General features: G+C 40.0%; 1 protein-coding gene across 1 annotated transcript in view; it reads right to left on the reverse strand.

Annotated features, from left to right (window-relative positions):
* Positions 1 to 12,965, reverse strand: part of GFM1 (G elongation factor mitochondrial 1) — a gene marked incomplete at its 5' end in the record, with an annotated part of 42,633 nt that extends 29,668 nt beyond the window's left edge. The window contains 7 exons of the mRNA XM_079704758.1: positions 106 to 260; positions 3,723 to 3,873; positions 7,692 to 7,808; positions 9,763 to 9,967; positions 10,421 to 10,553; positions 11,412 to 11,564; positions 12,867 to 12,965. Of these exons, the coding sequence (XP_079560884.1) occupies positions 106 to 260; positions 3,723 to 3,873; positions 7,692 to 7,808; positions 9,763 to 9,967; positions 10,421 to 10,553; positions 11,412 to 11,564; positions 12,867 to 12,965 (1,013 nt within the window). The remainder of the gene's footprint in view (positions 1 to 105; positions 261 to 3,722; positions 3,874 to 7,691; positions 7,809 to 9,762; positions 9,968 to 10,420; positions 10,554 to 11,411; positions 11,565 to 12,866) is intronic.
* Positions 12,966 to 14,068: the final 1,103 nt, after the last annotated feature.

Consider the following 14,068-nt stretch of genomic DNA (forward strand, 5'->3'; position numbering starts at 1 on the left):
GAAAAACCCACAATCACAACTACAAGAACCATCCTTAAATACCTTCCCAGTGCACAAATGTTAAAGTCTTTGTGCATAAATTAAAAATCAATTTCCAAGACTTACTCCTGATTGAGAATAGCATAATTTTGGACTTCAGATGGATTTGGGAGGTATTCTAAAACAGCATCTAAAAGAGGCTGAACTCCTTTGTTCTTCAAGGCGCTTCCCAAAAAGACAGGAGTAAATGACCTATTTAGAGTGGCTCTTCGAATTGCGAGCTACAAACGAAAAAAAATAATGATTAGTTTATCTTAAAGTTACATTTTGTGTTTCAGATCAATTACAAAGCGACAAATGAATGAAATGAATTGATACTCTTTGGAGTACTGGCTCTGGTGAAGACTGGAATCAGGTTCTCTATAACTTAAGATCAAAAAAAAAGAAAAATGGCTATTTAACTTTCAACACTGCAACTGCTTTCAACACTCCTGGAATGTCACTAACTTTCAATTTGGCAAAAAAAAGAAAAAGATATATATATACACACATACATAGAAAATAAACACACACACAGAACAGTGTAAACAGTATGTTAACAATTGTGTAAAATAGAGGGAACAGCAATATACACACACACACACACACACAAAGTCTCTGGAAAGATACACCAGAAACTATTAACTGGCAACCTGTTTTAGGGACAGGGCAGAGAACTGGGCAGATGGGAGCCAGGTGGGAGACTTTTTCCTGTGTACCTTTGTATAGTTGTTAAATGTTTAAACGATATGAAAGTTTAAATGATATGAAAGTTATCACCTATTAAAAAAACATTTAACTGATTTGTTTTCTTTTTTTAAAGGACATACATACAGGAAGCCAAACAGTACAAACTGCTCATAAATTAAGGGCCATGATAGTAACAAGGCTCTAAAATAATGACCTCCTGGTTGTGTCCCAACCCCTCGTGCAAGCACCGTCCATGTGTCCCAGCCTCATTCCTTACTGGCTACTGGCCTCAGAGGGAGCAGTGGACCTTTAGCTCTAGCAGCTGGAAGAGAACAACAGCAGTGCTGTGCTGGGGCCACAACCCACCACTGCAGAAATATGCAGCTGCATACAATTATTTCTCAGTCCTCAGGAAAAACAGAAAACTAGTTATCCTAAAAAGCTTAAAGCAAAACATTTATAACCACAATTTCTATACATCACAATGAAAAGTAGGATAACAGCTGAGCACAATAAAAGGAGTATAAAAAGGAGAAAATAGGCATGGTAAGAAAGAAATTACTATTTGGAGCTATCTTAAAACACTTGCCTTTGCTGTTGCTAGGAACCAGAAATGGCTTGGTCACTAATCACTTAGGCTACCCTAGGCCACAAGGTCACGTCTTTGACTTTCCAACCCTCCCTATATGCAACAGTAGTAACATATGAATGTTACCATGCTTAACTTTACATCCATTGAATAGAGAAACACATGAGGGTGGTTGATAAATAGAAAAAAGGAGAAATTAAAGCTAACCCTATACTAGCCTAACAATAGCTTTATTTTCCGGAAAATTTCCCTTACTTTTATAAGAATCACATTCACACTTGAAAACCGTTGCCTTTCCACTGTCCCTAATAATAATATACCCAACAACAACATAGAAACTAAAGTACACCCATGTATCCTGGCAGAAAACAGTAAACATAGCAGGGCTGAAACTGTCCTCCTTATAAAGGCCTGCTTGCAAGGCTGGGCCCCTGGCTGAGGCCTGGGGATCTGGATTTCTGGGAGGTTCCCAGCATTCTCAGAACTGGTAAGACTGGTTCACTGTGCCTATACTGCTGTGCAAACAATGTGATGTGTGCTAAACACCTACTTTCCTTCTGGGAGTCTGGAATTTGGTACATGCTAGGCAGGGGGTGTCTATGTGACCAGCCCCCAGTAAAACCTTGGCACTGAGTTTCCCTGGTAGACGTCATTTCACAGGTGCACTCACAACTTTCTGCTGGAGGAAACAGGCAAGCACTGCAAGACTGCACTGGATGCCTGGGAGCTTACCCCTGGTTTCTTCTGGACTTCACCTCATGTGCCTTTGCCCTTTGCTGATTTTGCTTTGTATCCTTTCACTGTAATAAATCATAGCCATGAGTGTGATTATGTGCTGAGTCCTTACTCCTAGTGAATCACAGAATCTGGGAGTGGTCCTGGGAACCCCTGACATATTCCCTTTCATAGATCGAAACCTACCTCTCTACTGTGGTTCCTGGGATACAGTGCTTGACTTTAATTAAGGCCCAGATCTATATTTTCCTACGTGGTGTTCCTTACTCATCAGAGAGCTGAGGTGATAAGGCCTTTGTGAATGGTAAAGAACTCAAGCTATGAGATATATTAGTAAGCATCTCAGCTTCAATAGGGTTCTTTCCTTGTGCATTTGATCTATAAACTCCCTGAGTGCAATGTCTTACACACAATAATTACTTATCTGATCTCTGCTAAGGGCACCGAGTGGTTTGGCAAAATAAATATCAGTCTTTTTATGATTTTTATTTTTATGATAAAATATACATAACAAAACTATCTTTACAATTTTTAAGTGTACAGTTCAGTGGCATCAAGTACATTCACATTGCTGTTACCACTATCCACCTCCAGAACTTTTCACCATCCCAAACTGAAACTCTGTACCCATTAAACTTCCCATTCTTCCCTCCCCCAGCCCCTGGTAACCACTATTCTACTTTCTGTCTCTGGAAATTTGACTACTCTGGGTACCTCACAGAAGTGGAATCATACATTTGTCCTCTTACGTCTGGCTTATTTCACTTAACGTAATGTCCTCAAGACTCACGCATACTGTAGCATGTATAAGAATCTGATTCCTTTTTAAAGCCAAATAATACCCTCCATTGTATGAATATACCAATTTTGTTTATCTATTCATCCACTGATGGACATTGGGTTGTTTCCAACTTTTGGCTATTGTGAATCACGCTGCTATCAACATTGGTGTACAAATATCTGAGTCCCTGCTTTCAATTCTCTTGGGTCTACAGAAGTGGAATTGCTGGATCATATGGTAGTTCTAGGTTTAATTTTTTTTGAGAAATCACCATACTGTTTTCCACAGCACATGCATCATTTTACATTCCCCAGCAATGCACAAGGGTTCCAATTTCTCCATATCCTCACCAACACTTATTTTGTTTTTTAAATAACAGTCATCCTAATAAGTAAAGTGGTATCTCATTGCGGTTTTGATTTGCTTTCCCTAATGATTAGTGATGCTGAGCATATTTTCATGTGCTTATTGGCCATTTGTTATCTTCTATGGAGAACTGTCTATTTACAAACTGAATACCAGTTTTAGGCAGGGAACTTCTCTTTATTTTTTAAGAGCTGAACAATCAAGTAAAAAAAAATCTATACAGCCTTCCAAATAGTACAACAGGGTACATTTCTAATTTATCTTCTTTCTTCTTAATAAGACTATGTCCAAGAGGTTGGCAGTGTAAGTATCTTTTTTCCTAGAACTATGACTCCTTTCCCATTTTACATAACTCACTACTTAAAAAAAGAGAATAATTTGCCATGTCAAGTATTTTTTTAAGAAACCAATTATGTTAACAACTTTGCTCAGATTTCATTAATAAAACCCCTGCATAAAAGCACCATGTCCCCTCCCTGCAAAAAAAAAAAACAAAACAAAACCCTCTTTTTTCTTATTAAGATTAATTTTGAGAGCACTTGCCTTTAAATCAGAAATTGAGGGAATTTTTTCTTCCAGAAACATCTCACCAAGTTGCTCATCTGAATTAGCAACACATTCAATCAGCTCCTGCCGGTGGTCAGCTGCCGCTGCCCTGAATTCTGCTGGAATTTCCCCATATCGAACAACCTGACTAAAAGTAGATATGTTTTATTTTGGTACTTTAAGAATATTCAGTTAAACTGTAAATCAACTATACTCCAATAAAGATTAATTTTAAAAAAGAACATTCAATTAAACATATAAGCACCAATGAAAAAGATAAACTAATGGCCAAAATATTTTTTAGATAAGACCTCTGATATATTTGCGTTACAATCACAAATAAGAAAAATGTGAATCTTTAAAATTCAGAATAGTGGGCAAAATACTTTAAACAAGCAAAGCAAACTGCCCAAGGCTGTACTACTAGTAAACAGATGAGCCATGATTCAAAGCTAAACTGACTCTGAAGCCCATGAGTACAGTTGACCTTTGAACAACACAGGTTTGAACTGCGCAGGTCCACTTATACACGGATTTTTTTCAATAAACATGCAAAAATATATGTGTATAACACTGTATACAAAACTTGTATTGAAGTGGACAGCCTATCATTATGTAGGAATAAGATAAGTGATATTTAATATGAAATTAATACGTTAGTTTTCTTACTGTTTTATAACTTTGCTTTCAAAGAATTATATCACCATATAGTATGCCTTTCTCACATAATTAAAGAAACTGTGTATCATCACAGGTAAGTAATTTTTTTTAAAAGTCACAATGCTTCCAATACTGTATTATGAATATGATTATATGATATGCCATAAAAAATTCTATAACGACTCATTCATTAGCATACAGACTAGGCTACTGCATTACATCAATTACACTAGGCTCCCATAAAGCAATATAGTGCTGCTTCTTCCTTATCAATGTATGAATTGTTATACCTGTATATAAATATGAATTTCTTTTCATATTTTATCTTTTCATTTTTGATATCTAGTGTTAGTAATACATATAACATCTACAGTGCTTTGACTCAAATAAGATAATACTGATGTAGGTATTACTTTCCATATTCCATAAATACAGTACAATACTATAAATGTATTTTCTCTTCCTTATGATTTTAACATTTTCTTTTCTCTAGCTTACTTTATTGTAAGAATACAACAGGTAACATACAAAATATGTGTCAATCAACTGTGTTATTGGTAAGGCTTCCAGTCAACAGTAGGCTATTAGTAGTTAAGTTTTGGAGGAGTCAAAAGTTTACTTGGATTTTCAACTGCACGGGGGGATCAGCACCTCTAACCCCCACATTGTTCAATGGTCAACTGTACTTGAAAATTCTATTAACCAAATTAATCAGAATATCACAGTCAGAACTTCCCTGGTGGCGCCGTGGTTAAGAATCTGCCTGCCAATGCAGGGGACACGGGTTCGAGCCCTGGTCCGGGAAGATCCCACATGCCATGGAGCAACTAAGCCCATGCGCCACAACTACTGAGCCTGCACTCTAGAGACCACGAGCCACAACTACTGAAGCCTGCGCGCCTAGAGCCCGTGCTCCACAACGAGAGAAGCCACCACAATGAGAGGCCTGCGCACTGCAAGGAAGAGTAGCCCCCACTCGCCGCAACTAGAGAAAGCCCACGTGCAGCAACAAAGACCCAATGTAGCCAAAAATAAATAAAATAAATGTATTAAAAACTCCATGTATCAGTAGTTTTCAAAATCTTAAAAAAAAAAAAAAAGAATATCACAGTCTCTGACAAGCAGGATTAGACTTGACTATTCCTTTTCATTAACAGCAATTTTTTAACACAGAACACTCCATTCTGTAGTTAAAAAAAAAAAAAAGGGTTACTAATTATGACACACTCTTCAACCTTGACCTCAGTTCTCCGTCCCTCTAGGGGCCAGACAGGTAAGAGTCACAAATAAAATACAAAACAGAGAAATGGATATACTTGATATTTAGAAACATCAGTCTTAACATTTTAAAAGTATTTCTTTTTTTTTTTTTTTTTTTTTGCGGTACGTGGGCCTCTCACTGCTGTGGCCTCTCCCGTTGCGGAGCACAGGCTCCAGACGCTCAGGCTCAGCGGCCATGGCTCACGGGCCCAGCTGCTCCGCGGCATGTGGGATCTTCCCGGACCAGGGCACGAACCCGTGTCCCCTGCATCGGCAGGCGGACTCTCAACAGCTGCGCCACCAGGGAAGCCCTAAAAGTATTTCTTTAAAAATGGAATCTAATGTCGAAAAATAACAAGCTTTTCAGAAAACACATTCCTGAAAAAAAAAAAAGGGAAAAGAAACCAATTGCAAATAATTGCAAGTAGTCAGAAAATAATTCTTATTGTCCTGAAGAATGCTCTTCACAGCCTTCAGAACTTAATTTCTTCCATTCTGGCAAGCTCCCTGCTTCTTAGTCTTTCACGTCAGAATCTTCTTTTCAAAATGTACATACCCAGTGGTCTAGGGCTGGGGAAGGGGGCAGGTATGTTAAGAAGTTCCACCTGGGCTTCCCTGGTGGCGCAGTGGTTGAGAGTCCGCCTGCCGATGCAGGGGACACGGGTTCGTGCCCCGGTCCGGGAGAATCCCACATGCCGCAGAGCGGCTGGGCCTGTGAGCCATGGTCGCTGAGCCTGCGCGTCCGGAGCCTGTGCTCCGCAACGGGAGAGGCCACAACAGTGAGAGGCCCGCGGTTCTGATGTACAACAATGTTTAAAGCCTCCGCTTCAGTAGACAGAAACGTGTGCCCTGGTAATTCTGGGGAAGATTTATTCATTTACTTAAAAATATTTTGAGTCTCTATTTTGTACCAGACAGTTCTAGGGCTGGGTACACAGCAGCGAATAAACCTCATAAAAATCCTTGTCCCTTACATTCTAAGGAGTGAGAGATAAACTTTGGTGTCATTACTTAGTTGTCAAACAAAAAGTAAGAGTGAGAAATGCCTTGTCCACTGCATAGGCTTCATCTTTTCCCTACCTACTAGACGGTCGATAAGGATAAATTCTATATAGTTAACTGATCACAATGCCTTTCACCCACCTGCCAGACCAGCAATCTCAGTTCCATAGCAGAAAAAGGAAACCCCTAATAAAGGATCTTCGGAGAGAACTGCCAGGCTACTGGGCCCACGTTTCAGAACACAGGTTCATTTATGACTCCCCAAAGTGTCTAGAATAGTGCCACTCAAACTGTGGTCTGCAGATCTGAAACATCAGCACCACTTGGGAGCTTTCCAGAAATGCAAATTCCAGGCCCACCCTACAGCTACTAAATTAGAATCTCTGAAGGTGAATCCAGAGATTTGTGTTTTAGTAAGCTCTCTAGGTGATTTTTCTGAATGCCATGGTTTGATAACCACTGCGCAGTTACAATGCTTTGTATGCAAAGGTCTCTTCAAAAGTTGGTTGACGGACCAAAACCATGTCAAAAGTTACCAATTTGCTTTTTGTATTGCCTAAACCACATGTATACAAGTTTTAACTTCTTTTATATATTAATCTTTTTATTTTTGTAATCCCATGAAGTAGGTAAATATTTATGATCCCTATTTTCTTCCCAGTTTTTATAATAATACCCAGAACATAGTAGCTGTTCCAGAAAAGTCTACAGAATGAATGAATACATGGATGAATGCATGAACAAGTAGAAAAAGAGATATTACATCACTAGCCCAAGATGAAGGTCTCCTTTCACCACACCGTGTATATCATAATGCGATATAAATATATCGTCCAAAGAGTAACATACTCTCCCTTGGAATGAATACTAAGCAAAATGGGAAGTAACTAGGATTAAAAGCATTAAAACAAAATCATCTTAGAGGATATTCTTCCAGCCACATTTCAAAAAGAAGTTTATATTTAAAGCACTCATCCTTTTCCTTCTCTTTGATACTTTTCAAAATATAAGATTTTAATAGAATAGTATATTTTTAACACTTACCCAAAGTCTCCATCAAAATAGATGGCTCTTTCCTCAATAAGATCTATAATACCTTTAAAATCACCCTCCAAACCAATGGGTAATTGCACAAATGCTGCATTATGACTTAGTTTAGACCTGAAAAACAAAAATACATGTTTACCCCCTTTTTTCTCCCCAAATCCCTTCGAAATGACAAAATAAATATAAAAAGAAATCAATGGCAGATCTGTGGAACTGACCAGCAGGTCAGAGCAGAGGATACAAAAGCATTTGGGACAGACTGACAGCCAAACTCACTGTGCTCAGGAAGCCTCAACCCTATTCGGGCAACAAAAAGAACTGTAAGATATGTATTTTCCCATCAGATCCCCAGAATACCCTGGATCAGAAACAGAAGAGGGGAAAACAGGTCATTGAGTGGTTGGCCAGGAAATTAAAGGATGGTGGGATAATTGTACCCACATCTCATTCTTGGATCAGCTGACTCTAGTGAAGCTGAGTATAGCTATCTGAAAAGGAAGTTCCTTAGGGGGAAAACCCTTAGAGTGGGTATTAAAGTCAGACACTCATCATCGGCCTGTACCCTCAATCAGGCACAACCACCGAAGAGAAATTACACTCACTGGCAGGGATTTACACTCAAGTAGAAATATGCTCTAGCTAACTATGCTCTAGATTCTAGGTACCCATCTATAACTATGGATAGATAACTAAGAACCACCAAAATATCTGAAGGAAATCAATAGCTTGAAAGAAAGGTGGGAGCTCAAGAAATGGTACTAACCTCCAAGGAGAAAGTTACTAGAAGAAAATAAAATGTAAAGATCTAAAAAGGAATTACCTCTATTAATAAAGATGTCACAATAAAAGGGAAAGTTTATAGAAATTAACTACATAACTGCTGGGATTAAAAAGAACAAAAAACAGGCTAAATAACAGAAGGGATGCAGATGAATACCAGATTAGTGAGTTGGAAGACTGATCTCAAAAATTCTCTTATAACCCAGTGAAAAATTAGAAGGAGACAGAAAGTATGAGAAAGTATGGTAGAAAAGTTAAGACACAGAGGCCAGATTCAGAAGTTTCAAGATCTGTTTAATGGGAGCTACAGAATGAGGTAATAGGTAAAAGGGAGTGGTGCAAAGAAAGAACCAAAGTAGTCAAATAAATGCTGAAACAGAATCTGCCTGGAATTCAGGAAAAAACTTGGTGCAAAGAGACCATCTATTGCCAACCACAAGTAAAATATAATTAGAAAAAAAAGTGAAAACGTTTCGTTACAAATGCCCAATAAAGAAAAATTTCACTCTCATGTTCTCCAAAACATCACTTCCATCAGAGAGCATACAGCAATACTGTCAAAGTTCCTCAACACAGTATCTTTTGTCATCAGACACATCACTCTTAAGTCTCTCCACTACCACAAACCTTACTGCCTACATCCATCAGCTCTGCCATGTGAAACTTGGGTAGGAACTCTACCGCTACACTTACAGATCTACAAAAGGTGAAAAGTGAAACTCCAACTCTTTTCAAAGGCTGTGTGAAACACGTAGTATTGTACAAAATGTAAAATCATATCAATACCACTGGGTTATGTCTGATTCAGAAAGGAAGTACTGCTGTTGTCTTAACAAATATGTTAACAAATAAAAGCAAGAGAATATAGCATACTAATTTAAGTCATTAATTAAAATTCCTCAAGTGAAGGTTAAAACTGAAGATAATCCTCTAGGTTTGTCTAAATAAATGCACAGTACTTTTAGAATCTACCCTAGATTATAACTTCTCTAATTAGAGCAAAACACTACAAATTGCCAGATGGTTTTCTGAATTCACCTTCAATCTCCCTAAAATTTAAGTCATATTTCTTCCATTTTACAGAGAAGGTAGTTGATGAAATCATATCACAAACCAAATTATGGAACTTAGTGTTCCATTTACTATGATAAGTCATACACATAGATGAATTTTAAAAAAGAAAAAAAATTTAAGGGGATAAAGCTTAATGACACTGAATTAACTGTCCTTCTGGATGTGAGGTTTGTCATCCGGATCATCACCCCTGCTCTGTCCTAAGGTTCAGTACCTCATTTGCTGCAGGGCCCTGGCTGGGCTGGAGCCCATTCGGTCGAGTTTGTTAATGAAAGTTAGAAATGGAACACTGTAGCGCTTCATCTGACGATTAACAGTCATGGTCTGGCACTGCACCCCTCCAACCGCACAGAGAACAAGGATGGCACCATCCAGCACCCTCAGGGCTCTTTCAACTTCTATTGTGAAGTCCACATGCCCTAAATGAGACAGAGAACTGTGTCAGGGTCTTAAAAAGCAGTATGAATTTTTACAACATGTACAAGTAAAAGTTCTTCTATCTCTGATCATTACGTTAGTCTTCTAATTAAAATATGAACTCCTTAAACCACCAATACTGTTCACTTACCATAAGGTTCAGGGGCTCAACAAAATCACTTCAAAAGATACTAGGGCATGGGCATCTTTGGAATCAGCTGCAACATGTAAAAGGCAAGCACATTCCTATTCACAATTTCTTTGCACTATTTTTCAAGGAAACCACTTAAAGATGAAGTATTCTAGGTCCCAAGTCAGATTTCTCTAATAGGGAATTCACAGTCACACTTTTGAGTATTATTTGATACTCAAAAATGAGGTAGATCATGGTAGAGGAAAGAACTAAATGTGCCACTGCCAAAACAAGCTGCAATAAAACCAAGAACTTAGCTCACCAGGAGTATCTATAATGTTGATATTGACATCTTTCCACATGGTATAGGTGGCCGCTGACTGAATAGTGATTCCTCTTTGTCTTTCTAGTTCCATGGAATCCATGACAGCACCAACTCCATCTTTACCTTTTACCTAAACACAAGCACAGCAATTCAGATTTCTCTGTCCCTGCATTCCAAGAAGGAAAGAAATCTTCACAGATGGAACCAGAACACAGATAGTTAACTGATGCAATTTTCAGAGAAACCTAATTGTCAAACCATATCATCTCATGGAGTAGAAAACTGATTACAGGTGTTGCCCTCTATTAACCCTAACCCTTTTTTCATTGCCATTTTTAGCAGCTGCTACCACTCAGCATTACCTGGTCTTAGAGCCATCCTTGCTCCCTCTGCACTGTTCCTGCCCACCAGCCCTGTGTTAGTCTGTGAGCAGATGTGCAGAGAAGAGATTTTTCCCTGCTGTGTTTCTTGTGGACTTTGAGGTCTGGGTGGGAAGAATTCAGCTTTTAAAGTCTGTGATTTAATGAGATGATCTTCATCTGAAGTAACATTTTTAAGTGGAGAGTTGAATTACTCAATAATATGTAATGTCTTCAGGAGAGTTTCAAGATTTTCTAAAATAATTCTTTCCTGCATATGTATTTTTTAACTATTAAGCTCATTTTAAACCCTTTTCCACTTAACATTATAAACATCTCTCCATAACATTTAAAAGTATGCAAACATGATTTTAATGGCTGCTTAAGGGTACATCATACTGACTTAACATTCTTAAAAAACAGCCTACTCAGGATACCCACAGTGATGGTCTCTAGAAAGATTCCTCAGAGCAACATTTCAAGCCAACCTGATCTATCCATTTTGTGACTCTAATTAAAGATCCACTGTTACCATTCTTTTAATCTCCCAGGTTTGTGAAGTTTCTTAAATCCTTATAAAACAATTAAAACCAAGGTCAAACTAATGGAATCAACCCTGAACCACATACCTCATGCATTTTTGCAATTCTGCCAGTGTAGTAAAGCACTCGTTCTGTTAATGTTGTTTTCCCAGAATCAATGTGAGCTGAGATTCCAATATTTCGTATCTTTTCATTAGGTATCACCCTTGATGAACACCATCGGCAAATCTTCCAATTAGCCTTAAAAAATAAGAGAGCTCAATTCAATGCACTTTTCATGAGAAAACAGTGGACAATTAGAAAGGGTTTAGTGGACATCTTTCCTCCAAGAAATCTCAATGGACACAAAACGTCATATGAGATTGTCTGAAAAGGCAAAAGAAGGAATGTCTCAACCAGCAGCTCCTGTAACCAAAGAAGAGGCTGCAAGAGAGAACAGAAAAGACATACTCTTAAAAATAAATAAATAAGTCAGAAAAGATCTATTCAAATAAATTAATTAAATAAATAAAAGGGGACAGATACTTTTACCGGATGGCACAGGTTTGAAAATATACACTGGGGCTGATAACATCAGAAGAACAGCTCCTAACAACTACTTTAATAGGAAATATAGTTTTTACTCTAAATTTTACTTTGATTTTTCCCCCTTCCTCCTTACTGTAGTTCACAGCTAGCAAGGATGCTTGAGGACCTATATGCTCTACGCAGTGGTGCCAATAGCTTCAAGGCAGCCCACAAAAGGTCTCTAATTCTTTTCCACCCCAAAACAATTAGTAACATTAAAACAACAACAACTTTATTTTACTCTGGTGGTGATGGGGAATCCTGCATTTATGGAAACAAGACACAATATACATCTCTCTATATAGGACTGCCCATCCAAAATGCACTGCAGCCACTTCTGGGAAAAGGGAAGAACTTGGAAAACCTGGGTAAAATGGAATCTGGGTGATCGGCACTTGGTTGATTAAATCCCACGGATATCAGCAAGCAAAGCAGTTTGCATGACAGGAAATGCTCAACTCCTACCTAATCCTAGTCCACTCTGCGCTCCCCGTGCCCCCCACAAAAGGCAGACACAGAACCAAAGAAAGGTACTGGGAGGGTCGGGCTCCAAATCAAATAACCCAGGGTCAGCTGAAAGAGGGATCAGTCAAGCCAACGACACTCTGTAATGAAAAGAGCACGGCATAACGAGTCAGAAGCCCTGGATTCGAGCCCTGGACACACTAATTTTTCCGTTGTCTCGACCTTCACTCCAGTCACCTCTCCTCTCTAAGTTATACCAAAAATAAGAGGCTTAACTGCAAATGGGAGGCCGCCGAACCTCCCAGCGCACCGAGAGGCTGCTCATTAATAACCAGCAGCTGTGCAGATACCGAGGGGCTTTTCAGCGCTGAGGTCGACAGCTCACATTCGGAGCTGTCAGTAAGGAGGTGCCAGGGAGGGTAGGAGTGTCACTTCCCCCCTGGCTCCGGACACACCGCAAGGTCCCAGGGACAGTCCGTGGTGTGGTGTCGCCCCGCCGGACTCCACTACCTGCTTCCATTGCCGGCCCAGGGCGGCGGAGACCCGCGGGAGCGGCCGGCTCTCCACAGCCGCGGCGGCGGCGGCGGCGGCGGTTCCCAGCAGCCTCATGGCGAGCGCAGAACAGGCGCGAAGGTCCCGCAGCTCCGGCTCTGCCCAGCAACCAGCACCACTACTAGAGGAGCTCAGAGGCACGCCGGCTACCAATGCCGGAAGAGCACTTCAGGTGCGAAGGATGAGAGGGAGAGGAGAAAAAAAGAGAGAGAGAAGCTTCCGGTTCTCAGAGCCGAGCAGCACCCTCCGCTGCCAGGATGCCCTCTGCCGACTGGGAAGAGGAAGTGCAGTCACTTTGCGGAGCTAATCAGGGTTTTGGCACGCTCCCATAAAGATGCAGCCTTTAAACGTGGTTGTTTTCCCCATACAGCAGAGTGGAGAGACGTTTATAATAGAATTTACGTCAAAAAAAAAAAAAAATGCAGGACTTCCCTGGTGGCGCAGTGGTTGAGAGTCCGCCTGCCGATGCAGGGCACACGGGTTCGTGCCCTGGTCTGGGAAGATCCCACATGCCGCGGAGCGGCTAGGCCGGTGAGCCACGGCCGCTGAGCCTGCAGTCCGGAGCCTGTGCTCCGCAACGGGAGAGGCCACAACAGTGAGAGGCCCGCGTACCGCAAAAAAAAAAAAAAAAAAAAAAAAAAAAAATTGTTATCTATGCTACTACAGAAATATGAAAAAATAATTGATCTATAGGATGACCTGTAAAGAACGTGGAAAAATAATGAACTATCTACAAGTGCTTTTTCTCCTTTCAAAATGTTCCATCTTTGTTCGATGTTAAAAATTATATGTCCAGTCCATATAGAAGATAGCATCCTTGAGGATTCCACTTGGATCTCTTAGCGGCATCTCGAACTTAATATGTCCAAAAAGGAGCTAATGATCTTCCACCAAAACCTTCTTCTGCAGTCTTCTTCATCCGATAAGTGGAAACTCCGTTCTTCGAGTTGCCCAGACCAAAAATGTCACTTTGAACCACTCTTTGACTCTGCTGGTCTAGTGTGTCAACATATGCTATAGGAACTACGTTCAAAAATAGATCCAGAATCGGCAGCTTCTCTCCACCTCTCAAAGCGCTGCTATCTCGACGGAATTACTGTAATAGCCTAACTGACCTTACTGCTTCTGCCCTACGACTGCTCAGTCTATTCCCAGCACAG

The sequence above is a fragment of the Hyperoodon ampullatus genome, assembly GCF_949752795.1.
Source record: "Hyperoodon ampullatus genome assembly, chromosome: 5".
In the NCBI taxonomy this organism is placed as follows: domain Eukaryota; kingdom Metazoa; phylum Chordata; class Mammalia; order Artiodactyla; family Ziphiidae; genus Hyperoodon; species Hyperoodon ampullatus.